This window comes from Podarcis filfolensis (assembly GCF_964270895.1).
Source record: "Podarcis filfolensis genome assembly, chromosome: 11".
Classification (NCBI taxonomy): Eukaryota; Metazoa; Chordata; class Lepidosauria; order Squamata; family Lacertidae; genus Podarcis; species Podarcis filfolensis.
This window is the reverse complement of record NC_139613.1, coordinates 47,872,510-47,898,763: the sequence shown is the minus strand read 5'-3', so window position 1 is coordinate 47,898,763 and position 26,254 is coordinate 47,872,510. Positions and strand designations below refer to the sequence as shown.

General features: G+C 44.0%; 1 protein-coding gene and 1 long non-coding RNA gene across 4 annotated transcripts in view; one reads left to right on the top strand and one right to left on the bottom strand.

Annotated features, from left to right (window-relative positions):
• Nucleotides 1–17,200, bottom strand: part of LMNB1 (lamin B1) — a 117,528-nt gene extending 100,328 nt beyond the window's left edge. The window contains exons 1-2 of one of the 3 annotated variants that reach the window (XM_083576865.1): nucleotides 17,129–17,200; nucleotides 12,336–12,569 (exon numbers count right to left, since the gene is read on the bottom strand). In XM_083576865.1, the coding sequence (XP_083432991.1) occupies nucleotides 12,336–12,493 (158 nt within the window). In that variant the 5' untranslated portion in view covers nucleotides 12,494–12,569; nucleotides 17,129–17,200. Of the gene's footprint in view, nucleotides 1–9,758; nucleotides 10,844–12,335; nucleotides 12,570–17,128 lie in introns of those variants that run through there. The other 2 variants (XM_083576864.1, XM_083576863.1) reach the window with 2 other exon arrangements.
• Nucleotides 14,019–14,868, top strand: LOC310745171. Its single transcript, XR_014540010.1, has 2 exons — nucleotides 14,019–14,091; nucleotides 14,319–14,868. It is a non-coding gene; the product is annotated as an uncharacterized lncRNA (long non-coding RNA).
• Nucleotides 17,201–26,254: the final 9,054 nt, after the last annotated feature.

The following is a 26,254-nucleotide window of genomic DNA, read 5'->3' as shown; positions in this document are numbered from 1 at the left end:
GCCTAATTATTACAGGCTGTAATATTCAGCACCAATGACCTTAAGAGAATAATACTGACTAGCTTTTTCTCTCTGCATTATTATTGTCCTTAGTTATCAATGGCTATTTACACCATCAGCTCAAGATGATGTAAAATAAAACCAGCAAAAACACAGTTAAACACACAAAAACAGCAGATGTATTTAAATCAAAACAATACAAAATAGACACTCATGGCAGAGACCCAGTCACCCAGCTGGTAAATTCTCTGTTTCTAGAAAGCTCAGATAGTGTATACCTATCTTATCTTGAAAAGAATGCCACTCTACATGCATGCCCTATTTGGGGGTGGGGGGAGGTATGCCAAAGAGTATCTGAGACATATTAAATTAATGAAAGTTCAAAAACTCTTGATTTAAGAGTACTGTGTTACACCAAACACGTGGGGCCAGCACATGACAAATTGGACAGTTTTCAGTAAATACTTGAAGTGACCCAGCTGCCTTACTTTGCCGTAACCATATGGCACATTTGGCAAATCACTGAAAAGCTTACAATTATAGTAGTTGTGTGCTGAATCAGAGTAAATGACAGACAAGAGCTTCATCTACCTATAGTCTGATTTCATAAGCACAAGGATTCAAACACTGAAAATAATCATTGTGCCAACAGTACAACGGCCATGTGCAAAAGGGATGATTTGGATAATAGTCTGAATTGCAACTGAGGGAGAAACATTCATTTAAATCAGATTATACTAACTCTCCTGTTGAGGTCCATACTTTAACACAGCAATATGGACTTGAGACAGCTGTTTCAACTGTGTTTACCCTCTGAACAGTTGCCCTGTGCACCAGCTGAACTATACCTAACACTTGTTGAATCAATCAAGTCATTGTCTTAATAACAGACCCATAGGGGACATAGATTTTCAAAGCAATTTCATAAATACGTCTTTTTTAAAAAAGGAAGCAGGAAAGTAAGAATGAAAAAAACGTTATTTCCTTAAAAGAAATATTCTGTTCCTGGAACTGGATGATAGTAACAGAAAAAAAAAATTGTACAAGATTCTGTTCCTCTTAGCTGCTGGCAATCTTACTATGTAAGCTAAATGATTGACAGCTAATAGATACTGTACAACCTTTCACGTCTGCAGCTGTGTGCTTAAAGAGTTTCTCTTGCGGCAATCCTCAACCTAGTAGTTCCAAAATATAGTCTATACACTTATTCACCACAGAACTTTCAAACACTATGGTATTGATTAATGTGAAATTGGCACTACATGCAGTATATTCTTTTTAAATTGTGTTCTAGTTTATTTAACTGTTTTAAAACTTACTTCTCATAACATTTAAATAATATGAGGAAAATTAAGACACAAAGTCTGAAGATTACAGAAGCCCCTGTTACTGATATGAAGTCTGGTTTTCCACAATAATATTTAGATGGCAAAAGTACAATGCTTTACAATTTACTCTTAGGCAAGCTTTCACAATCTTGCAAGCAATTTGAAACTGATGTACAGTATTTGGTTTCAGGTAATGCCACCCAATACAGATTTTACAAGTATCTGATTTGAGATTTACTACAAAGCATTAAGTATTATACCACAGAACTTCACATATCCATTTCACTTTTCCAACCTTGTCAAACTTATTTTGACCATATTTAAAATCATGCAGTAGCAGCACAAGGAATGAAGCAAAGTTGAGGTACAATTAACAAGCAGCTAGGTTTGTGTTTCCTGCAGTAGAATGCACAAGGGTAATAGACAATACACTTACCAAGGAGACAAATCCATCCTATTTACTGCTATATGTGTGCAGGCAACTCCCATTTACATGTGATCTATTTGTATGTGACTGCACACATGCGTGGTGCCAGGTATCCGGAAATGGGGAGCACCCTCCTGGTTTGCAAGGAAACTCACTCCAGAGGATCTCATTGTGAACTGGAGGGGCAGCGGGGCTTTGTTGAACTGTTCAGCCTCACTGCCTAACAACTGATGTGCAGGCAGGGTTCGAAATTAGTAGGGTGCCAGGCACATTTCACGCCTAAAGGTTCTCCATTTGCGAGCACCTCAAAAAAGTCTGGGTGCCATTTTTTTGCACCTGGCTGACACTAAAGGGTTACTGAAATATATGTGCTTTGAAGCCTTGAAGTATACGATAAGGATAGACAATATGTTAAGGAGTTTCACCATAAAGAGTAGTGTGTTTTGAAAACTGAAGCATGGTACCAATATTTTTAGTATAAACACCAAATTAATCACGTGTTAACAATTTCTGCTAAAAATGTGATATTAACAATGTGTCACTTATGTGAATTGCGTATTAGTTCATGCTTATCAAAATAATAAATAAAAAGTGTGGCCGACCCCCCTCCCCCAAAATGGCCAATAGACATTCTGTTTTGGCATCCACAACCCAGGTCCCAGCAACCATTTGGCTCTTAGCTTTTCTATCCCAGTTTCTAACACTGTGTGCCGGGTAGCGCAGTAGCAGCCGCTTTCCAGTGCATCAACTGAGCATGCCCCGCTGCCCCTCCAGCTCACGCTGAGATCTTCTTTGGGTTCCGGGGACACGTCTGATGTTAGGCAGTGAGGCTGAGCAGCTCAGTAAAGCCCCACTTCCCCTCCAGCTTGCGAGGAGATCCTCCCCAGAGCCCGAAGAGGTCCTCTTTGGGATCTCAAGTGGGCTTTCTCGCAAGCCACTATGGTTCTCCAGGGTGCTCACCTGTATACAGTAATATCTCTTACAAGGGTCTTTCTCACTGGGTTGTTACTCATTTTAACAGCAGAAGTTAAGTAGTTCACCCAGAACTGAGTGCTTATACAAGATTGTTCTTAACATTAATGGAGAAAGCAGCTCTCTATAATATTGGTTTTTCCCTTCTTAGCTTCCAGAAAGCCAACCTGCTACTTAAAGTTGAATACAACCTTAAGAGATGTGTCAAAACACACCACCCACAATTAGGAATCACAGATTTCTGCATTTTATCTGGCTATTAATATAAGCTAATATAAGAAGTAACAAAGGAACCAGTGATTATATTAAACTTAAGTATTATACTTACGTGTAAGTGCACATTTCACAGCTCAAACAGGAGTTACCACAGATGTACTTTAATCCAAGCCCTACTTCTAAATCACATAAAACTTGCTTCTAACTCAAAACCTTTGCAAAAAAATAAATAAATAAAGTTTCAGCTCGTTTTTGAGGTAGGAATACAATAACTCAACCACCATCCGATTAATTAGAACATGACATCTAAATACCCCACATGGGCTTGGAATTAGATAAACTGCTTTGCTTTTGCCAATCATGTGCAAATCAGGCCTTAAGATGAGAAGCAGGGCCTGAGGATTTAAAACAAATAGATGAGAATCAAATTACTGGCACTTTAAGATATCCCTCCCACCCCCGGTTTCCAACCTTGTTTTCATTAATATGGAAAAGCCTGTTTATTAAAGGTTTAAGGGGGTAGTCTGCACAGAAATTCCTGTCCCTTCAAAAGATGTACATTTACTTTGATCTCAAAGTATCCCATTCACCATAATTACTCTAGCAATTTGCAAATCCAGCTTTTCAGTGGTAAGCTGGAGTTCCCAGAGAAATAGAATCCTTATCAAGAGTTACACTATTCAGTCACTAGGCAGAAAACCACATATTTCTACTATAAGATGCTTCAGAGCTAATTATGGCAAGCAAACACATGCACAGCACTAGTTTATTTTCCCGGTTTTTAAAAAAAGAATAAATGTAATTTAGAAAGCGTACAACTTGAACAGAAGCAACAAGAAAAGGGGCAACAGTTAAGCACAATATTTCTCAACTTCATTCTGCTACAGATTTAACAAAGCTACTCTTTTTGGAATTGACTGACAAATGATGAAGTGCCTGGAGACACACAGTCAGGTCATGTATCCACAGCACTGACCAGAGGAGAAATGGCTGCTGGAGGAGCACAGAGAGAAGAGATGTCATGACGCATCTGTAGCAGTGAAACCAGATGCCTTCATCTGCCCCAGCTGCAATAAAACATGTCTCTCCTGTATTGATCTCTATAGCCATAGCAGACGCTGTAACTCTCCAATGGTTTGACTATACCCCCAAAGGTGCACTCTTCCACTGTATCTAAAGACAGAAGGAATGAATGAGTTCATCCTCCTGCAATTATTTCTGGACCCACGCACTGCTTTTTCAAGTAATGATTTTTAGGGCAAAATCCAGCAGAGGCATCTGCTAACTTAAGAAAAGAGGAGGCATTTTTGCTGATTCCCTCTTCATCCCTCCTCTACATGCCACTTACCACAGGAGGGTCCCCCAAAACCATCTAGAGCATTATTCGAGAGAATGCAGTGGACTGAGAAGTAATAAAAAATCTCTTTAATTAGCAGACACTTCTGCTGGATTAAAAGCCATTTCACATGCATAATTCCCACACTTAATTTCACCCTTACAATTTAGCCCAGCTATACAAAACCCTAGAAGTTACTGCTACATAGAAACCTAATTATAAAAAGAGCAAGGCAACAGAAACTCAGTAAAGATGGCCTCAAGATTTAAGAACCACTACCAAGCCACAAGCAATGGTCTTCACAAAAGCAGAACACCGTAACTCCAACCTAATATTGTGGATTCTCCTATTCTACTGCCAACATATGAAAACATAATTTTATCTCAACCACTCTAGTCAATTTGAAAGTGCCCAGCAAAAAATTAACGAGTGTGTGTTTGTGTGTGTACAGATAGATGGTTCTACAAATTTATCCTTCATGACTCCATTACCACCACATATGGATTGATGGATGTGCAACGTATCTCCTAACACAAAAAGATACATACCTGGCTCTACAGGAATGATAGCATCACCTTCTTTTCCTCACTGCAAGACAAAGTCCCTAAGCTGCAGCAGCCAGACACATTATTCTTCCTCCCAGATATTTATATATACTAATACACCTCACAAAACCAGAAGGCTGTTATCTGTGACTATTACTAATGTTTAGAAGTAGCTTTTCCCAAGCTTTAAAACTTGCCCACCACAAATTATACCACAGCAAATGTTGCTGAGAAGGCACAATTAGTAAAACAGAGCTTTGAATATGGTGGCAACAAAGCTTTGAACTCTAATTTATAGCATTAAAAAACCAGTTAGCAGTTGAAACGTGCAAGTTGAATCAAGAAAAGCATGCAAGCAGACGCAAAGAAGGTCGCCATAAGCATAACAGCAAAATGAACATAACTTTCTTCTTGAAGAAGCTTTTAGATCATGGATCAAAGGCAGTCAGCAGGTAAGATGCAACCACTGCAGCAATTTTATCCAATTTAAATATGTGGACAGGGATGATCCAATAGACATTGCATACATGGTACTTTCAAAAAGCTTTTACTATCGGGTCCCTTACCAAAGTGATCTTAACACATGGGATAAGAGGACAGACCCTCTTATGGATCAGTAACTGGTTAAAGAACAAGAAGCAGAGTGTAGGCTTAAATGGACAGGATGTAAGAAGTGGGTCCCTCAAGGATCTGTATTGGAACCAGTACAGTCATACCTCGGGTTACAGCCCCTTCAGGTTGCGTTTTTTTGGGTTATGGACCGCTGAAACCCGGAAGTACCGGAACGGGTTACTTCCGGGTTTCGGCAGTTGCACATGCGCAGAAGCGCTGAATCGCAACCCACATGTGCGCAGACATGGGTTGCGAATGTGCATCCCGCACGGATCACGTTTGCAACCCGAGCGTCCACTGTACTATATGTATGTGTGTGTGTGTGTGTGTATATATATATATATATATATATATATATATATATATATATATATATAATTATGCAGTTGGGGTGAGCAGTGAATTGACCAGGTTTTCCGATGGCACCAAATTATTCAGAGCATTAAGAATAGTCTAAATTTAAATTAAAATAAGGGAAGATTTGCTGAACAATCGATAAGAATTTGGAATACAGAAAGGGGAGGCATGAGGAAGTCGGGGAAGATAGGATATGAAATTAAGATATGAAATGATACATGTTTTTTGTTTTGTTTTTGTTCTTGTATGTTTATGTTTGTTGTATTGTGTTTATATGGAAAAATAAAAATATTTAAAAAAAAAAACAACAAATTATTCAGAGCATTAAAAACAGAAAGAGACCGCAAGGAGTTCCAATCATCATCTGAGGCGCTTCTTTGCTCCCTCCACAAGACACCTGGAGAGTGGCAACATGATAAAGGGCCTTTTCTGCAGTGGCTCCCTGTTTGCGGGATGATCTCCACAGGGAGGCTCCCCTGGCACCAGAGTTTGAAATTAGAAGGGTGTCAGGAGCATTTTGCACCTAAAGATTCTCCATTTGCGAGCACCTCAAAAAGTCTGGATGCCATTTTCCCCCCTGGCTGACACTCAAGGATTACTGAAATGTATGGAGCCTTGAAGTGTACGTTAAGGATAGACAATATGTTAAGGAGTTTCACAATAAAGAGTAGTGTGTTTTGAAAACTGAAGCATGGTACCAATTTTTTTATTGTAAACACCAAATTAAACATGTATTAACAATTTCTGCTAAAAATGTGGTATTAACAATGTGTCACTTATGTGAATTGCATATTAGTTCATGCTTATCAAAATAATAAATAAAAATTGTTGCCAACCCCCCCCCCCGCCCCTAGACATTCTGTTTTGGTGCCCACAAGCCAGATCCCAGAAGCCATTTGGCTCCTGGCTTTTCTATCCCAGTTTCTAACATTGCCTGGTGCCTTCATTACATATCGCTAGGCACCAGGCAAAAACATTCTACTTCTCCTAGGCCACTGGAGAGGCACATTTGCAGCACATTCTTTTCCTCAAAGAATTCTGGAACTGTAGTTTACTGCCCCCTCAGAGTTGTAATTCCAGGAGTACTGCCATAAGAATACAGAAGTCGGCCAACTTTGATGATGAAGTGAGCAAAAGATGATTACTTTGCATAGTTTTTCACTGTGAAATATACTACAAAAATTGCAACACCTGAACCATTTTTTCAAGATATCCAAAATTGTCCTAAATACAAAATTGTCCTAAATGAATTTTAAAAAGTTTTTAGAACATATAATTAAATACATCTTACCCAATTTCACTTACACGATTGCAGGTGTACACTGCCAACAAACAAGCAAACAAACGCAGAGCTGGGGAGGGGGATCAGAGAAGAGAACAGGAAAAATGGCAGGCAACAAGACTTCTAGTGCCTTTCTGCTACCCCTCCACTATGCCCATTCTGTTTCAGAATAAGACTGGGGGACAGAGATCTACAGGGAGAAAAGTCTTCTCATCCCAAGTGTATGGCCACACACCAGATTTGAAAATGGTTAAAAAAACAAGAAATAGCACAAGTGAAAGCTTCCTAAGAAACAAATTTTGAATGCCATTAACAAAAAATAAAAAGGCAAAGCAACAGCAAACTGACAGCACACAACTGTTAAAGGAAAGCTTTGATGGCACCCCTGAAAGCATTCCTCTGCAGAGCTCTGGAGGTGTATGAATCAAGCTTATCAGTGCAAGCAAGCACCTGCTCATTCCAAAGAAGTGAAGCCAGCCAGCAAAAGGAACAAACCCAATACCAGAAAGCATACAAAATGAAAAGGTTCCATGGAGTTATGAACCAATCAATCAAAACGTTTATTCAGCTTTACGCCCATCATGAAACACAACAAAACAAATCAAAACAAATCAAATCAAATAAAACAGCGGACTCGTACAAGCCACAAGTAGTATAACAGAGTTCACAACTCACAAGGACAGATATTAGCCATTCATAAGAAAAGTTTAAGTCATAAGAAAAGTTTAAGACTTATGAACCAAATTATTCACTGAGCACTGGAGAAAAGGAGCAATCTGCCTTCTTCCAAAGTTACACACATTTCTTTAGGCAGGCAGCTCTGCAAAGCTCAAAAACGTAACATGAACATAAATAGGAGTGATTTCAGTTCTCACATGCATTGTTAATGCTTGAACAGGAATGCTCTTACCAAAATAGGGAAAAATTCGTATTAAACGCTTCTCTTTCAAGAACTGCATTTAAAGTAAGTACCTATGTTGTTGCAATATATCTTGTGGGGTTTTTTTTTCTAAAATCAACAAAAGCAAACACAGAAAAACTTCCCCTTCTATTTTAGCTCTAAAGGGGACTACCACTTTAGATAAGCTATTTAAAAAGTTACCCAAATTGTGCAAGTTGACAACTTTGTAGGTAAGTATCACATGTTAATGACCCATGTATCTAGATCAAATCTGAACATATGAAATGATGATGAAAACATGGCCCACCCCAGTGTCATACACCTCATACTGTCAGTTAGGCCGGAAACTGCTCTTAAGAAACCACCCCCAGGCCTCTTTTTCATTCATTCAAATATTACCACACTAGCTATAGCACATGGCAGCAGCTAGAGGAGTCAGACTAATATGCTCACTACTCGAGAAATGAATGGGAGGAAAGGGGAGGAGACAATAACACGCTCTCGAACCATGCCTGATTCTCATCTTTCAATGGAGTAAAAAGGTGGATTTTGAATCTGTTGTTAGCTCAAGTTTTGCCTTGTTTTAAAGTGAAGATTACAAAACATGCTCTTACTTTACTGCTCACCTTTACAAACAGAGCATAGAGAACATGCACGGACAGAAATACAAATAAATTAACAGAAGGAACCAGAAAGGAGGAACCGAACATCATGCGCACCTCTATAAAACAGGATGAAAAGTGTTGCCGAGGGAAACACATGAATAAAGAGTTCTCTCACACCAACATTTCTCCGTAGATAGCATGATTCTAACTTCTGACCTGGTATCTCCCCAAACATGAAAATGAGGGGAAGTTATCAAACCCTCTTATGAAACGAGCTTCATGGAGCAGTTCCACGCTGACCTATATTAACTGCTTTGGAGGCACACAAATCTAAGGTGGCCACCCCAAGCAGGAGTAGAGAAGGCATGAGGAAGTATGGTGTGGAGATTCCAAGGGACAGGGTGGGGTTGGAGGCAGGAAATGGAAGAGGGTCTATGACGTCAACATGCAAGCAGCAGAGTAAGACCCAGACCCTGGTCTCCCCAGCAGGCAGTCAGCCTCAGTCATGTGGTGCAATGTGAGAAGGGAGCTTCTTGGGGACCAAGAGAGGCCACATGCTCCTGGCCTGATGACCCCATCAAGGGTGCCAGCCAGTGTTAGAAAGTGGGATATGAAAGCTAGGAGCTAAACGGCACCTTAAAACGAGGTTACAGGCGCAACAACGGAATGTCTGGGCACATGCTTTCTATAACAAGAATACAGTGCTGAAAATGAATGAACGGCAGCTAAAATATTATGTTCATTTTTCACCTGGTTTAGCCCACCCCCCTAATATCCTTAAGAGGGTCTCTTCTCCGGTGGCAGTGGGGAGGCAGGAAAAGCTCCTCTTTTCCTTCCACTCTGCAATTTTAATCGAAAATCTAAGGCGCAGTGCTGTGCCCAGGGCTCAGAAACAGCACGCAAAACGCGCCCAGAACAATGGGAGTTTGGAACACCGAGTGCCAACTGGAGTGAAATATTTGGGGGGGGGGGGAGCCCCGCCTCACACAATCACATGATGCTGTGCACGCGCAACATTTGAATGCCCAGCAGCTTTGGGGAGGGGGGGCAGGCCCTCACATATTTTATTGATGGGGGGAGGGGGCTAGCCCTAGGAATTGGCTCCTATGAACTCTTACTGAAGCCAAGAAAGGAAGATAGATTCGAGGGGGCCTCCGTCTCCTTGTCGTCCACTTACTTGCCCAGGAGCTGGTCGTGCTCGTTGCGGATCTTGCCCAGCTCGATCTGCAGTTTGGCCCTTTCCCGGGCCGTGTCGTCCAAGGCTCTCCGGGCATCGGCGAGCTCGGCTTCGTAGAGGGACTTGAGGCCGGTGAGCTCCCGGCCGCGCACCTCCTCTCGCTCGGTGACCTGGAGGTGGAGCGCGCTGTTCTCGATCTCCAGGCTGCGCACCTTGTCGATGTAGACGGCCAGGCGGTCGTTCAGCTCCCGCAGCTCTTCCTTCTCTTGCAGGCGGCTGATGCGCGTGGGGCTCAGAGGGGTGCTCGCCGCGCTGCCCCGCGAGCGCTGCCCCGACGGCGTCGAGGCCATGGCCGCCACCGCCGCCGCCGCCATGGCGCGCAAAAAACGCGCGGGGAAAGGGGGGGGAGAGGGGGAGGCAGGAAGAAAAAAGAGCCCGAAAGGGGTTAAAAAGCGGAGAACTTGGCAATGCAAAGGTTAAAAAAAAATCACCACAGGAATACTAAAAGCAAATTGCCAAACGAGCAGCGAGGCAGGGAGAGGGAAAAGTTGAGCGCGAAAGGGAACGAACCGAGGATGCAAATGAATGAATAAAGATAATAACCCGCGAGGGTGAAGAAGCGAGCGAGCGGGAAAAAAGGGAGAAGAGGAGGAGCGAAAAGAAACGAAGGCGGCTCTGCAGGTGCTTCGCTGAGGCGAAATGAATGTTCCAAGCAAATAAAGAAAGGGAGCGAGGAGAAGCGGCTCCTGCTCAGCTGGGACCCGGCGCTGCTGCAAGGAGCGGAGCCGCCCGCCCGGCCAGCCTCGCGTATCCCGCCTCCGGCCGCTCCTCCCCGGGCCGAACACACAAAACAGGCGGGCTCTGCTCCGAACCAATATGGCCGTCGCGCGCTCGAGCGCCGGCCCTCCCTCTCTTCCCTTCCTCCTCCTCCTCCGCTCGCCTATGCCCCCACCGCACGTGACCCGCGCTCAACCAATAGGGCGCCGAGCGGGGCTCTTCGCCGAGGTCTAGACGCTAAATTCAAAACCCGCAACTGCCGGCGAGGCAGCGGCGCGCGCGCGCTCTCTCTCTCTCACACACACAAACACACTGAGCCACCCACAGCTCGCTGGGCCTGAAACCCCCAAGTGCGCGTGCGCGGTTAGGCCGCCGACGTTCCTTTCTTCTCTCCCTCGCTCTCCGCCATCTCTTGTGGAGGAGGCGGCGAAGGAAAGCAGCGGGCGGGCGGGCGGGCTGCTTGTTTCTCGGGCCCTGGAGCGCTTGGAAGGAGCCGCTGTGTTGTTTTTCTTTCCCCTCGCACACGCACTTGTCTTTCCCGGTTATATGTGAGGGCTAGCGGCATGAAACTTCCCCTGGCCGCTGTTAAGCATCCTCTTCCATTCGGTCTGTTTGAACGCGCGGACCGTTGGCTTTCGGCGGGAAAATCCTGAGGGGAACCGAGGGGGCTGCGGTGGCCGGCTCAGGGTGGCGTCCAAGATGGATGGGAAGGCCAAGGTTTTCAAACAGGCGGGCTCAGCCCTGTCGTTGGGCAGACAGGTGAGCGCTTCAGGCGCCCCGTCGAAAGGGTCTCGTCCCGTTTTGATGGATACAATAATGGAATACTGAATGGTTTAGTTTTTGTAAAATATGCTGGGATTTATGATATGCAAAATGAATTGTGGAAAGAGAAGAAGGGAAGTCAATGATATTTTAAGGATGTTTAAATGAGTATTTTAAATGGCAAAACTGAAAATTTGTGTATACAGATGTACGTGTGTGTGTGTATCTATATATATCTATATATATATAGGAAATGATAAAATAAATTAAGGAACGGAACAAAGGGGAGGAAGGAAGTCAGGTTTTGAAATGTTAAAATGACTAAAACTATTGAAATAACTGAAAGTCTATATATATCTATATATATATATAGATATATATACACACACACACGGTCTTGTCCTTTTCTGCCAAGGATGTTCGTCCGCAGGCACCCGAAAAGTGGAATGAAGAAATATTCCCGGCAACAAGATAGCAAACTTTTAATGAAAGAATGGGAATGGTTTATGTATTTGCAGACAGATAAGGGCATTGGCAGGATTATTGTAATAACCAGCAGTTTCGTAAGAGTAAATAGTTAAAGTCGATGAATAAAAGAATTTAGAAGAGGCAGGAAATGATAAAATAAATTAAGGAACGGAACAAAGGGGAGGAAGGAAGTCAGGTTTTGAAATGTTAAAATGACTAAAACTATTGAAATAACTGAAAGTCATAAATATAAAAAATAATGATAAAGTAACTTGGCCGCACACCTCTCCATTGACAGAGACGCCTTTTGCTGCTCTCTGTCTTGTTAGTTCTTAAGTTTGTACACTTCTCTTCAGCTGAACCTCACAGGGCAGTTCACAACATAAAGAAAATGAAAACATATTTGACTGTCGCAGTGCTAACTGGCTTTTCAATCCACGCTCCAAGGTTTGAGGAGGAAAAGGGGAGTCTTCTAAAAAAAGGCCTGCCTTTTCTCCGCAAATAAATTCAGATGACATGTATTCAGATTTAGGAAATTCTCTGAAGGGAGTGCCTCCCCGCCTGTCCTACCTTGCTAGGAAAGTGGGAGCAAGTGGCCGTTTCGTTACAGCCTGCCAGGTCCTCTGCCCCCTGTAAATATGTACTCCCATTTCTGCGAAGCTACAATTTTCCCCTTGCTTCAGCGAAGAGAGGCCTCCATTCTGCAACAGGTGGAGTTTTCTTGGCATTTTGCTTGGAGGCAATGGACACAAGACGAACTAAGATTTATAAGACAATACTGAGCAGATCTAAATGTTGTATCCCCTGTAAGGAAAACAAAAACTCATTGGCAGGTTCTGTTCCGATAAAAAATATGCAATTCTGAAGAGGGGCTGGTAAGCCACTGCTAACATTATTTGTCAACGGCTGTCCTGTACACGACATACAGTGGACGCTCGGGTTGTGAATGTGATCTGGGCGGGATTCATGTTTGCAACCCGCAGTTCAGAACCCCCAGTGGCGCATCTGTGCACGCGTGGGTTGCGATTCAGCGCATGCACAAAGTGCAGTTTAGCACTTCTGCGCATGTGCGACTGCCGAAACCCGGAAGTAACCCGTTTTGGCATGTCCGTAACCCAAAAAAACACAACCTGAAGCGTCTGTAACCCAAGGTATGACTGTATAGGAAAGCTGGATTCTGATCTCCTCTTGTGCACCTTTCCTTGGAGACTAAAAACCAAGAGAGAGAGAAATGTATTATCGTGCGATAATATGTGTGGCAGCCTCTGAACATGGTTGGGAAGCTTCAGCACATGCAGAATTCAGAGGCCAAGTTGCTCACTGGGGCAAGACAGTTTAAGCAATCCTAGTCGGACTGCACTGGCAGCCAATTAGTTTCCGGGTCCAATTCAAAGTGCTGGCTTTTACCTATAAAGCCTTAAATGGCTCAGGACCGCAATACCTCAAGGATCGCCTCTCCGCATGTGAACCAACCTGGACTCCGCAATCGCCATCTGAGGCCCTTTCTGTGCGCTCACTCCAGAGGGTTGCAACATGAGAACAGGCCTTTTCTACAATGGCTTCCCATTTGTGGTATGCTCTCTCCATGGTGGCTCGTCTGCCGCCTTCATTATCTTTAGGTGCCAGGCAAAAACATTCCCCATCTCCCGGGCCTTTGACTAATTACTGTATTTACTTGAATCTAATGCACACCTCTTTTTTTTTGCCAAATCACATTGCAAAAATTTAAGTTGTGCATTAGATTCGATGGCACATTTACTTTCGCCAGCAAATACGTTTTTGGCTTTGAAAATTGAGGTGTGCATTAGATTTAATGGCGTATTGGACTCGAGTAAATACGCTAAATAATGGGATGAATAGGGAGGCAGGAGAGAATATATTATTTAATAATATCCTTCCAAACTTGCGCTAGCAAGTCCCATATTCTAGCAGAGTTCCAAACATCTCTCTTTTTAAATTACGCAGCGATCAGCTTGTTGCTGACTCATCTGAGTCTTACTATTAAAGATTCCTTCCTGGTAAAATCCCTTGCCTTTCCCTCTTAAAAAGAATAAACACAAGAATCTGATTAACGTTAATATAAAAATTGTTTACTCACAGATTCATTCAGGTTCACAGACATATCCCTGAAGGCTGGCTTAGGTTACTTAACAACTAGAACTATTCCATAAAGAAGTTAGTCCCAAGTGACTGTGGCAAAGCAGTCACTTCTCCAAACATACAGCAACATCCAAAATGGAGAACACACACTGATCAGAACATGAAGGCCGTGTGCTCCTCCATGCTAGTACAACAGACCACACCCTCTTCAAGTCACATGTCTACTGTAGGAATGTACAGTGGTACCTCGGGTTAAGTACTTAATTCGTTCCGGGGGTCCGTACTTAACCTGAAACTGTTCTTAACCTGAAGCACCACTTTAGCTAATGGGGCCTCCTGCTGCTGCCGCGCCACCAGAGCACAAGTTCTGTTCTCATCCTGAAGAAAGTTCTTAACCTGAAGCACTATTTCTGGGTTAGCGGAGTCTGTAACCTGAAGCGTATATAACCCGAGGTACCACTGTACTTGACTGCAGTTTTACATCCCACAAATAATCTATGGCTTTTTAAACTGTAGGGGGGTGTTTTTGTTTGTTGCTATGGTATGCATTTTTATGGTTTTATATTGCAAACAGCCCTGCAATTTTTAGGTGAAGGGTGTTGTAAAAATTTAATAATAAAGATCTTAACTGGGTTTGAATTGGCACTTTAGCATGGGGGCAGAGGGTAGAACATCAGTGGGGAACCTGGGACTCTTCAGATGTTGGCCCCAGCCACCATAGTCATTGGTCAAGGGTGATGGGAGCTGCAGTCCTAACTACATCTCTGGAGGGCCAGAGATTCCCATCCCCTGGGGTAAAGCATAACCCCAGTACTGTATGTATAAAAGACTACATATACGAAAAGGTAACTGAAACAAATCACTTGTTTTATTGATGCATAATGCATCATTCAGAAACTAATGTTACAAATTCAATGAACTTTGAAGGGAAATGTAGCAACATAGAGGGAATGGCAGGCAGCTTATTCAGAAAATGATATGGATTAAGAATTACATAATTGCACCTGCAAAGTAATTCAGGGTAAACTGAATAGGCATATAAGGCCATGTCTACATTATGGTCTTAAAATATAGTCAAGTTCTTTTTTCAATTCATACTGAAACTAGTTTGGGTTAAAATGAATCAAAACAATATTTCATGAGGCAGAAGAGCTATGGCTAATATTTTATGTACCATGCTTTTCCTTATAACTGAAAATTTTGAAGTTCCTATTTTAGCATACAGAGTTTTCAAAAAGTATTTTTGAAATAAAGTACTTCTAAAAGTCAGGTTGTTGTTTATTTCTTTGACATCTGATGGGAGAGCGTTCCACGGGGCGGGCGCCTCTACCGAGCAGGCCCTCTGCTTGGTTCCCTGTAACTTGACTTCCCCCAGTGAGGGAACCACCAGAAGGCCCTCAGAGCTGGATCTCAGTGTCTGGGCTGAACGATGGGGGTGGAGACATTCCTTCAGGTATACTGGGCCGAGGCCGTTTAGGGCTTTAAAGGTCAGCACCAACACTTTGAATTGTGCTCGGAAACGTCTGGGAGCCAGTGTAGGTCTCCCTACATTGGAAGAGGTGGTAATCCTTTGTTCCTTATTCACACTGCTCACAATAAATCTAGCTTTCCATTTTTGACTCTCCATACACTGATTTGGTAGACTTCCTCTTTCGTCTGTTAGTCATCAGTGCAAACCAGCTTCCTCTCACAAGCACTAATCCTGATCTCAAACTATCTAAATCTCAGCATTAGAACCTCAGGAGAGCTGTGGCAACCCACATTCTGCACCTAGGAATGTTTACTTGGAAAAAGTCCCACTGAGTTCAAGAGAGTGCTTTTTCAAGGAAACACGGACAGAAATATATAGTCTTTAACATTTGCTAGAAATCTAAAGTACATGTGGAGTGGTGAAATCTGCAGATAAAATGAAGTCAGGAAGCATTGGTTATAGAGAAAAATCAGGAAATTATACGAGATTAACTATCATCTCATGTTCTGGAGTAATAGAAATGGAATGTAATTCATAAGTAAATGCCTCTGGAGGCAAATGACTGTACAACTAGGCATTGTGGGTGCAGGAGCAAAGGACAGTAATTCAGCAAGGCCAAAGCACCACAGGCCCAAAAGCAAGAATCATAGTCCCTTAAAGAGAGAGAATATACAAGTGTTTATATGCTAATGCTAGAAGCCTCTGGGCCAAGATGGGTGAAACAGAGTGCTTAGTCTTAGAGGACTGCATTGATATAATAGGAATAATGCAAAACTGGAGGAATAGAGAAACCACTGGGACATTGTTATATCTGGATACAATGCTTTAGGAAGGTCAGAGAAGAATGTACTGTAGCTGGTATCATTCTGTATATTAAAGAGGTCATTGACTGAGCCCAACATGCTAGAAATCCCAAAAGGGACAGACTACTCCACAGAAACATTGTGGGTGGTGAACCAGGCCCTAAGAATAATATAGTACAGGGGGTGTGCTATCGTACCACTGATGAAAATGCTCAAGGAAATATTAGGATGAAGAATGAAATCAAGGAAGCATCCATAAGAAGAAATGTTGATTAAGGTGGTAATGGGCTACTAGAACTAGTCTCACGTAGATTGGCTACATATGTGCTCCAGTCACAACGAAAAGGAAAAATTTCTAGATACCCTAATATGACTCTGCCCTAGAACAGTTGCTCATGGAACTGATCGAAGGGGTGGTGACCCTAGAATCTGGCACGAGGTATAAGAAGTGCTGTTAAGCCAGTTGGAAGCAGTAGCCATAGTGCTATTAAATGAAATATACATGTACAGGCCAATTGCCAAGAAAAGCCAGCATGGTCAAATCTGAATCAAAAGAGAAAACTCCTCCTCCCCAGCAGATGAATGTTAAAAAAGAATTTGAAATACAAAGGCTTTTAACAATGAGCCTGTAAGTGGCTGTGGAGGCCAATTCTGGATCCACACATCCTTCCACAGTGGGGACATAGGTTTCCGAGCGGGAGTTGATCATGGTGAGGGTTTACCAAGCGTGCCTTCCTCTTGGCACGTTTCTCCCTTTCGTCCTGAGTTTGTGCTTCTTCAAAGTCCATGACACCTTTGGTCAAGGCTGTTCTCCAACTGGAGCGCTCGCAGGCCAGTGTTTCCCGGTTGTCGGTGTCTATACTACATTTTTAAAGATTTGCCTTGAGAGATTCTTTGAACCTCTTTTGTTGACCACCAGCATTACACTGTCCATTTTTAAGTTCGGAATTTGCAAATTTACTTTAGAACGACTCTGAAAGCATACTCACCATGCTCTGGTCAGCTATCCCTATCGCTTTCCAGAGTTGAGCTTCAGGAAACTAATTCTGCTCGTTGTCAGCTGGCCGCCAGCGGGCATGATACTGATTGGTTGGTTCTGTGATGTCACAATAGGACATCCCTTTCTCCCCCATCCTTCAGTCCAGGAGAGGTTTTAGAAAATTTAAAATGCACTGTGCTTTTTTTAAAGAAAAAAGAGGAAGGAAGGAAGGAAGGAAGGAAGGAAGGAAGGAAGGAAGGAAGGAAGGACAAGGCACCAATGGATGCTAAATTGAATAAAGGAGCATGTACGTAATCCTTTGAAAAGGTAAAGAAATAAAGTCTACCTGAACCATGTCTGATCATTGGAGTTTCTGGAAAAATATTCAGGAGAAATCCAGGCACACCTCAGAGACGACTTAAAACTGTAGCAACTGCTGCTATGTACAGTATACATTCATACCACACCCTATTGGTGCTTTATAATTAGTGCCAGCACCGTCCGTTAAGAGTTTGGGTGTAATCTTCGATACCTCCCTCTCTATGGAGGCGCAGATTGCAGCTATAACAAAGGCGGCATTTTTTCATCTCCGCCAAGCTAAGCAGTTGGCCCCTTATCTCTCTCGCCCTGACCTAGCCACTGTGATCCACGCGACGGTCACCTCCAGACTGGATTATTGTAACTCACTCTACGTGGGGCTGCCCTTGAGACTGACCCAGAAACTCCAGCGGGTGCAGAATGCCGCGGCAAGACTCCTTATGGGGTCTTTGCTGCGAGATCACATTCATCCGGTACTATACCAGCTGCACTGGCTCCCGGTGGAGTACAGGATCAGGTTTAAGGTGCTGGTTTTAACCTTTAAAGCCCTATACGGCCTAGGACCCTCGTACCTACGGGACCGCCTCTCCTGGTATGCCCCACAGAGAAACCTACGGTCTGCAAATAAAAACATCCTGAAGGTCCCAGACCTCAGAGAGGTTAGGCTGGCCTCAACTAGAGCCAGGGCCTTCTCGGCTGCGGCTCCAATCTGGTGGAACGCTCTGTCACAAGAGACTAGGGCCCTGCGGGACCTGACATCTTTCCGCAGGGCCTGCAAGACAGAGCTGTTCCACCAGGCCTTTGGTCAGGGCGCAGCCTGACTCCCTCCTCTGGCAACCTGCACAGAATTTTGCTTAATGGTTGCCATCAACTTGATTTTAATTAATTTTTATAATGAAATATTGTTAGAATGTTGGATTATTTGATTGTTTGATTATTTGATTGTTGTTAGCCGCCCTGAGCCCGGCTTCGGCTGGGGAGGGTGGGATATAAATAAAATTTATTATTATTATTATTATTATTATTATAAAAACATTAAAGAGCAGTGTCTTCTCTTTTTTACACAGTTCAGGCTTTTAAAGATATAGGTTCTTCCTCTCCGCTTTCCCCAGTCTGTTGTAATCAGAAGGGATGCCTTAAGAACAAGAGCTACAGAACAAGCTGCCTTGCTGCACCTGCCACAATATAAAGTTGCCATAGAGTTAGGATTACAGCATTAAATAGCTCTGTGTAGCAGCTGGCACTGAAGTGAAAGAGTCTGTGTGCACACATAACCTCAGAGCCAAAATAATAAAATTGTGTGCAGTGCTGAGGAAGTTGAGGTCCCCTCCAGATGTTTAGTGCTGGCTTCAATTCCCTTTCTTAGGCAGCCGCCCGGGCTCAATGGGGCTTACTTCTGGGTACATATATATAAAAGGTTTCACAGTTTAACAAATATTTATTTCCTGGGAAAAACCAAAGGCATTTTTTCCTTGAGTAGAATTTAAGGGGATATCCAAAAAACATGCCATTAAGCCATCTTACAAGGCAAAAGGCCCAACAGGTAATCAAGGTAGGGTTGCCATATTTCAAAAGGTAAAATTCCTGACACCCGTAAAGTTGTTGGGCTTTTTTTAAGAGAACCACCAAAATTGTTGTAATTTTAAGCTGCTTTTTCCATACACCTGAGTTTTTCCGGACATTTTGCAGATTCCCCCCGACGCCATTTTTACACCCAAAAAGCAGGACATGGCAGGAATTTTCCTCATGTATGGCAAGCCTAGAAGAAGGAAGAGGTTCCCACGGCAACGGGGTTGTGATGTCATAAAAGTCCTTTTACATGGGGTTTGTTTTTTGGGTTTTTTGCAAGGTTTTCTGGGAAGGAGGAGGAGGAAGCAAGGAAAACACCGTGCTGTAATGAGAAATGTTATAAATAAATATGAAATGTGGGTGGTTCTGTGGCTATCTCAGAGCACTGGGCGTGCTTATCTGTGATGTGGATGCCCTGTGTTTGCACATGTGATGTGAGCACACCCTGTGGCGTGTGCGCACAGCCACTGCAGAATTTGGGGGGCCTGTCCCCACCCACCCACCCCCCTTGGCGCACCTGCTGATTATCTTCAGGTCATGGCAAAACTAGATGGATTCAGTTAGCTGACTGCAATGCCTCTATTGGGAAATGGAGTGAAATCAATCAATGGATCTGTTTCCATAGATGAGTGTCAGCTATCATGGAGGTATAGCTTCAGTTTGGCCCTTTCAGTGGACTCAGGTAAAGGTAAAGGACCCCTGACAGTTAAGTCCAGTCGTGAACGACTCTGGGGTTGCAGAGCTCATCTCGCTTTACTGGCCAAGGGAGCCGATGTTTGTCCGCAGACAGTTTTTCCGGGTCATGTGGCCAGCATGACTAAACCACTTCTGGTGCAATGGGACACTGTGACAGAAACCAGAGCACACAGAAACACCGTTTACCTTCCTGCCGCAGTGGTACCTATTTATCTACTTGCACTGGCATGCTTTCAAACTGCTATGTTGGCAGAAGCTTTGACAGAGCAACAGGAGCTCACTCCGTCACAGGGATTCAAACCACCAACGTTCTGATTGGGAAGCCCAAGAGGCTCAGTGGTTTAGACCACAGCACCACCCATGTCCCAAATAAACAAGCACACAATCACTGATAGGTCCACCTGCCATTGTGAGGCTCAAAGCAATGAAGATGATGCCTCCCCAGCTGTTGCCACTGGCTGTGGGTTTCTTGTGATGTCACAAAAGCACTTGGCAACTGAGTGGATATAAAGACCCTAGGCTCATTGGTTTAGAGCACAGCATCACCCGCGTCCCAGGACTCAGCTACACAGCTGCAAATAAAACGTTTTAAGTGTATTGTAAAGGGCATTATACAAATGAGACACTTTACGGCGATGGTGAGCTATAGCAAATTCAATATATTTTTTCAAAACGTTTTTTTTAAAGAAACATTTTCACAACGTTTTTAATACGCGTCTAGATTCCACCCCAGTCTCTCTCGCTGTCTTGCCTACTGCACATATGAACAATTGCGGACATAAATAGGCGTAGGAGGTTTTATAAGAATTTTAAGATCGTATATGAAAAAATAAATGTTCATAACTGTATATATAAACCACATGTCTGAAACCCCATAGAAAAGGTCCTGAACAAATTGACCTCAAATATTTCTCTGCCAGGTCAAAGTGGGAAACCTCCCCATTGTCTCTTTCCTCACAAATCCTGCCCTCACAAGTCCTGTCTTAAGGGCACATTCAAGATATGATCAGGGTGTGAGCCTGTGACCTAGAGTCAGGAACTCGTTATCATAACAAAAGAGTGGCCAGGATGCCATTTAATCCGATCAGGTAACCTGCCAGACAGGAAGAAACAACACACCCAGATTTCTGCTCCTTTCCTGATGTGTTAAGGGAGTGGTCTGGGCTACACCCCTTCTGTGATGTATTCTGTGATGTATTTATGATGCTTTTGGGGGTGGTCTTGTTCTCCAGGGTGGGCAATTTCAAATGTCTATATAAGGACTTGTGTGCCTGTGCTCGAGCACCCTGTTGCAACAGCTTTAATAAAGATCAGGCTTACTAGCTGCCTTGCTTCTCAATATTCTCTGGTTGGCCTCTGTTATTTTCTCCTATAGATAGAGAACCTAAAAAGAGGACTCTGTATGGGCTCTTGGGTACCCCATAAGGGAAAAAGAGCAGTTTTTTTCTTATAACAGAGGTAACTTAGTAAGGAAGAAAAAGTTTAAGAACTTTTAAAGTCACGTAAACAACACTTCCAAGCTTTAGCAAGTGGAATGACCAGTTCTCCATCTTTGTTGTATAACCAGTTTTCAGCCGGAATGAGGAAAGTAAAGCAATAGCCAATATTATATCTTGTTCATTTTGAACACGATCACTTTACATAACTTTTGATTTCTGCAATGTATGTATTTTATTCTTTATGCATATGCTGCCTTTTTAACCTTATGCCTACAGTGGTACCTCAGGTTACATACGCTTCAGGTTACAGACTCCGCTAACCCAGAAATAGTGCTTCAGGTTAAGAACTTTGCTTCAGGGTAAGAACAGAAATCGGGCTCCGGCGGCACGGCAGCAGCAGGAGGCCCCATTAGCGAAAGTGGTGCTTCAGGTTAAGAACAGTTTCAGGTTAAGTACGGACCTCCGGAACGAATTAAGTACTTAACCCGAGGTACCACTGTACAGTGGAACCTGGACTTACGTATGGCTCTACTTACGTATGATTCCAGTTACGACCTTCAGTAGGTGCTTCGACTTAAGAACTTTCCTCTAGATACGAACAGAGGCCTTGCCAGCAGCCCGGAGCTCGCCCTGCCGGCTGTGGAGCAGCGCTGAGGCCTCTGCTGCTAGGGAGAGGGCCCCCATCCCACCCCCAAAGCAGTGGAAGAGGTGCCACCTGCAAGAGGCACAGAGGGTGCATTGCAGCCCCAAAACCCACCGAGAAACTAACCTGAGGAATTCCAAAGAAGAACCTGGCCTGGCAAGAAAAAAAAGTGACCCTGGCCGAAGTGAATCAGCACTTTACTGCCCCACCCCCAGGTTGTAGCCAGGTAAGCCCACCCACCCTCAGTGCACGTAAGAAAAAAAAAAATGTTAATTTTTTCATTTACATTTCATTTTTTAATTTCTTATTTATTTTATAGTACAGTATATTGATGTCAGGGAACTGCCATCGGAGCCAAGAGTGGAGGTAAGGCTCCCCAACGATGCAGGAGAAGGGACCAGCAGGGAGAGAGAGAACACTTCCTTTGGGGAAAGAAATCGGCGTGACACCAGGAAGAAAGGGGAGCAGGGAAGGACTTCGGAGACATGGCTCCAAGACTCTTCCACAGAGACCAGCGGGGAGAGCCCAGGACCTCCGCTGGCCACGCCCACTCTGCGCAGAAGACTTCCATGCAGGGAAGCTAGGCGGAGACTTGGCGTCAAGCAGCTTTTATGTTGGAAGAAGTTCAGGAAACACTGACGGATTCTGCCAGTGACTGACACAGCCACGGAGAAAGGGCTGTCCAGCCAGGGAAAGGTTTAGCCAGACAACGTTGCCTAGAGCAGCAGCCCCCTTACGCACGAGCAACCCCAATTCCCTTTACAATTGATCATTGCCTTCATTTTATGAATCTATGGTCTCGTTAGACAGTAAAATCCATGTTAAATTGCTGTTTTAGGGGGTGTTTCCATTGTCTAAAATGGATCAATTCACTTTTCCATTACTTTCTATGGAAAAGTGAGCCTCTACTTATGTATGTTTCTAGTTATGACTGGACTTCTGGAACGGATTACGGTTGTAAGTAGAGGTTTCACTGGTAGAACCTCTACTTACGACCGCCTCTACTTGGGCCCAATCCAAGTTGCGACCATGGCAAATCCAGAAAAAAAATACTGGGCTTGCTGCGATTTGCGCACTCGCAGAAGCGGCTGCCACCGTCTGCACATGCGCAGAAGCGTGCTGCCGCCAAATGTGCCTGCACACAACGGCGCTTCTACCAGCGACCCAGATCGACTTACAGACGGACCTCCAGAACTGATTACGTCCGTAAGTAGAGGCTCCACTGTAATAGGCCAGAAGGAGCCTGGGTTTCATTTTCTCTTTCTATCTCTTCCTTCTGGTACATAGTTTGCTTAGTGTTAAGGTTTAGACTTATGACAAGTTATTGTAAGTTTAAGTTAAGTCTGCTGCAACTGGATTTCTTATGGACAGGGCCAATCCTGAATGTATTGGATTAGTGACCATTCTGCTCATTTGCCTTCAGTAGCAGTAAAGCTCTGCTGGATGAAATATTAATTGCCTCTGGTCTATTTTTCTGGGAATTCTGCAATGTGTTTAAGTTGTTACTCTGCTAACTACATATTGGAATCTGCTCTGGATCAATATTGAGTAGAATTCCATGACGGGCCTGGCACAGAAGCCCTTCACATCCCCAGAGGGAGAAATGACTTTGCCACAGCCAGGAATGCCTCCCAGCCAGCCGGCATCGCAAGGTTCGAATTTGCCCTGTCAGAAGCGACACTGCTGAAGTGTCAGCCCTCCATATGGAGGACAAAAATGGATATACACCCAATGCCTGATCAAAAGCCTACCTACATCTGTAATCAATAAAAGTTGTGGCCAATTTAAACTCCCAGAACGCTGTCCTATTCGGTTTGAATCCCTGCAACGGGGTGAGCTCCCGTTGCTCAGTCCCAGCTCCTGCCAACCTAGCAGTTCGAAAGCACGAAGTGCAAGTAGATAAATAGGTACTGCTCTGGCGGGAAGGTAAACGGTGTTTCCGCACGCTGCTCTGGTTTTGGTGTTGCGTTGTGCCAGAAGCAGCTTAGTCATGCTGGCCACATGACCCAGAAAAAGTGTCTGCGGACAAACACCGGCTCCCTCGGCCAGTAAAGTGAGATGAACGCCGTAACCCCAGAGTCGTCCGCCACTGGACTAAACTGTCAGGGGTCCTTTACCTTTACCTTTTTCTTTTTAAACTCTAAATCTGCCCCTAGACATATAAATTAATATATGCAAATCCATATCCTCTTCTGTCCCCCCTTTCAGAGATGTGTTTTCTTCTTTTCTGGCAATATGTAAGCGGCTGTTCTACCTGCTTAGCTTCAGCAAGGTGGTGTCCTCATGTGCTTTTAGACTCTACCCTGACAACCATAAATCAGCCACCTAAACATGTTTCAGAATATCAATTATATTTAAGTGCTAAGTTTCGCACACCATTGGTGCTGGAGGCACAGTTGCAGAAACTTACATTATGATTTCACCTCTTAAATGTCCCTGTTGTGCTGTGGAATCAAGATCAGCAGAAGTAGCAATCATGGTGATGTGTGAATCAGGCATATATTTAAAATTAATTCCACTTGAAACGGACACTGCAACAAACACTCCAAACCCTGCTCTCCCTCAAAATATGTCTTGTCTGCCATGGACCTTTCTTCCACCCACCATGGAAAGGAAGATCAGGAATGACTCTATTATCAGACAGAAAGAGGCAAACACCTGAGACAGCAGATACAGGGGAGTCAGCCCTGAGGGAGACTCTTTTTACTCATAAGGCCGAAGCAAGCAAGCAAGCAAGCATCTTCATTCGTGTGTGTGTTTGTGTGTGTTTCAACTGCAAACTCATAAATAATATAATGGAACCTCCACAATAAAATCATTAAAACAGCATCAAATGATAAAACCCCTAAAACACAATAAATAGGGATTGTAGGACAAGATCTGCGAAGAAAAGTAAAGAACTTATTTATGTATGCCACGACAGTAGCAAGAGTCTTGTTAACAAAAGGATGGAAGAATGAGGAAATCCCAACGAAAGAACTGTGACAAGAAAAATTGACGAGCTATGCGGAATTTGGCCAAATTGACATATAAACTATGTGAAAAGGACAACTTCAAGGAAGAATGGGAGCTTTTTACAAGCTATCTAAAAAGACAACAAAATGAACTGGACATTCACAAATTTATTAGCTGAACATATGATAGACAAAGTAAGGATATGTAGAATTTTATAACATGCAGAAAACAATATATGTAAAGAAATCAGGGAGGGGAGCTGAGGGAAGTCTGTGGGGGGAGAGAGGGAGGGTTGAGGGGGAGAAGGAAAAAAATATTGTTATGTGGAAATTGGTTAATAAAAATATTTTTTTTAAAAACACAATAATATAACAAAACCCAAAGCAAAGGTTTAGTTTGTGTAGAAAGAAGCTAAACAAATGTAATCAATGTTAGGTAATCAGGACGACTCCTCCAGATAACCACAGTGATCTGCCTAAGGGACAAGGTAATCCAGGTCATTTAGGATTTTATACGCTTGAACTTTGCTCAGGAATGTACCGGCGGCTGCTGCATTCTGCACTAGCTACAATTTATCAATGAAAGACAAGCGCAGCGTAGAGCACATTGCCAGCAGTTCAGACTACAGGTTAGCAACCTGCTGCCTCACTGCCTCTGTCAGGAACAGCTGTAGCAGATGAAACGGCAAGGACTCTTCAGCAGCACTAAGGACACCTGTGCCTCCGTTGACAGTGATGGATCTAAGAGATTTCCCAAGCTGCATACCTGCTCCTTCACAAGACAGTGCCAAGAACAGGCAACCAACAGGGAACAACTCACACAGGGCTTACATCATACCAGAATTCAGCCTCAGTTTATTGATTGACTCAGGGCCATCTTAAGCGTATCCGGTGCAGTGGTGCAAAGATCCCTCCGGCGCCCCACCCCACCCCCCATTTCCCAGAGTTGTCGACCTTTTCCCAAGCCTCTGCGGGGATCGCTCTCCTCCCATGGAGGCTTGGGAAGGAAGCTGCATGCCTGCCAGCCATATGGTTGATGGGGCACAGCTGGCAGGCGTGCAGGGAAAGGGGAGGCCGCCAGCAAAGCCGCACAGCTCCCCCACTCACTGGGGCGCCCCTGAGAGGTCGTGTGCTGGCCCCGAGGGTTAACCGTGTGGCAAGGTATGGGTCCAGTCCGAGGTCAAGGGTGGGGTATGGAGGCTGTCTGTCAGAGCTGAAGCTGGGTCCAAGGCAGGGAGTCGGGTGAGGTCAGGAACTCTGGCTGAAGAGCAGGACAGGGTGCAGTCAGGAACAGGCTACCAACAATGTTGCTCCCGCAACCTGGGACTGGGCTGGCCGGCTTTTATCTGCCCCGAGGTGTAGGGCGGCCCCGGTCCTCAGGTGACTTGCCTCTCCTGGCCTGGAGGCGAGCACTCCTCCTGCGGGAACTTAGTTCCCTCCGCCTCTCTGCCCTGAGCCTCTGCAGCTCAGGAGAGGCTGGAGGGTTACCGGACCCAGAGGCAACCTCACCTTCCCCT